Here is a 661-nt window from a genome sequence, read left to right as displayed (position 1 = left end):
AAGCACAGGTCCTCCCGCACCTCCTCCCGCCCCTCCTGCCGCCCGCCCGACTCCTCCCTTGCCGGGACGCAGTAGTCTGCGCCCCCACGGGGAGTGGGAAGACCTTGATCTACGTCCTTGTTCTTCTCCACCAGCTCGCCAACCGCCGGGTGGGGAGGTTGAGGGGGCTTGTCCTGGTTCCTAGCCGGGACCTCGCCACGCAGGTTTGGCGGGAATTCCAGACTTTGGCCCCACGGTAGGAGTTAAGGTGGGCTTGGCGGTGGGCCAGTCGGATTTCCAGGCGGAGCAACAAAGGGTGATGGGGTGGGAAGGCGGGGGGAAGGAGGGCGGGAGGGGCGTGGACGTGTTGGTGGCTACCCCGGGGAGGTTGATCGATCATTTGGAGAGGACCCCAGGCTTCACGCTCACGCACTTGCGGTGCCTGGTGCTGGACGAGGCGGACCGCCTCCTCAACCAGTCTTACCAGGGGTGGTCAAGCCGGATCCACCACGCCATCTACTCGCCCCGCCCGGGGACCTTCTCCCTCCCTCCCTCCGCCCCGCCCTCCCCCCCACCCTCCTCCTCCGCCTGGGGGCGCCGCAGCGGCCCTGGAGGACGTGGTTGGCTCGTCCTACACCCTGCGTCCCACCACCCAACGTCTTCCTTTCCCCGCTTCCTCCCT

At 67.8% G+C, this 661-nt stretch overlaps 1 protein-coding gene across 1 annotated transcript; it reads left to right on the top strand.

The window, feature by feature from the left end:
• Nucleotides 1-314: 314 nt before the first annotated feature.
• NGA_2090700 (uncharacterized protein) lies at nucleotides 315-447 on the top strand (the record flags this gene model as incomplete). Its single annotated transcript, XM_005854985.1, has 1 exon — nucleotides 315-447. A coding segment is annotated over one exon (133 nt), but the record flags the coding sequence as incomplete, so codon positions are not given.
• Nucleotides 448-661: the final 214 nt, after the last annotated feature.

The sequence above is a fragment of the Nannochloropsis gaditana genome, assembly GCF_000240725.1.
Source record: "Nannochloropsis gaditana CCMP526 unplaced genomic scaffold scaffold327, whole genome shotgun sequence".
Classification (NCBI taxonomy): domain Eukaryota; class Eustigmatophyceae; order Eustigmatales; family Monodopsidaceae; genus Microchloropsis; species Microchloropsis gaditana.
This window is presented reverse-complemented; position numbering and strand designations above follow the sequence as displayed.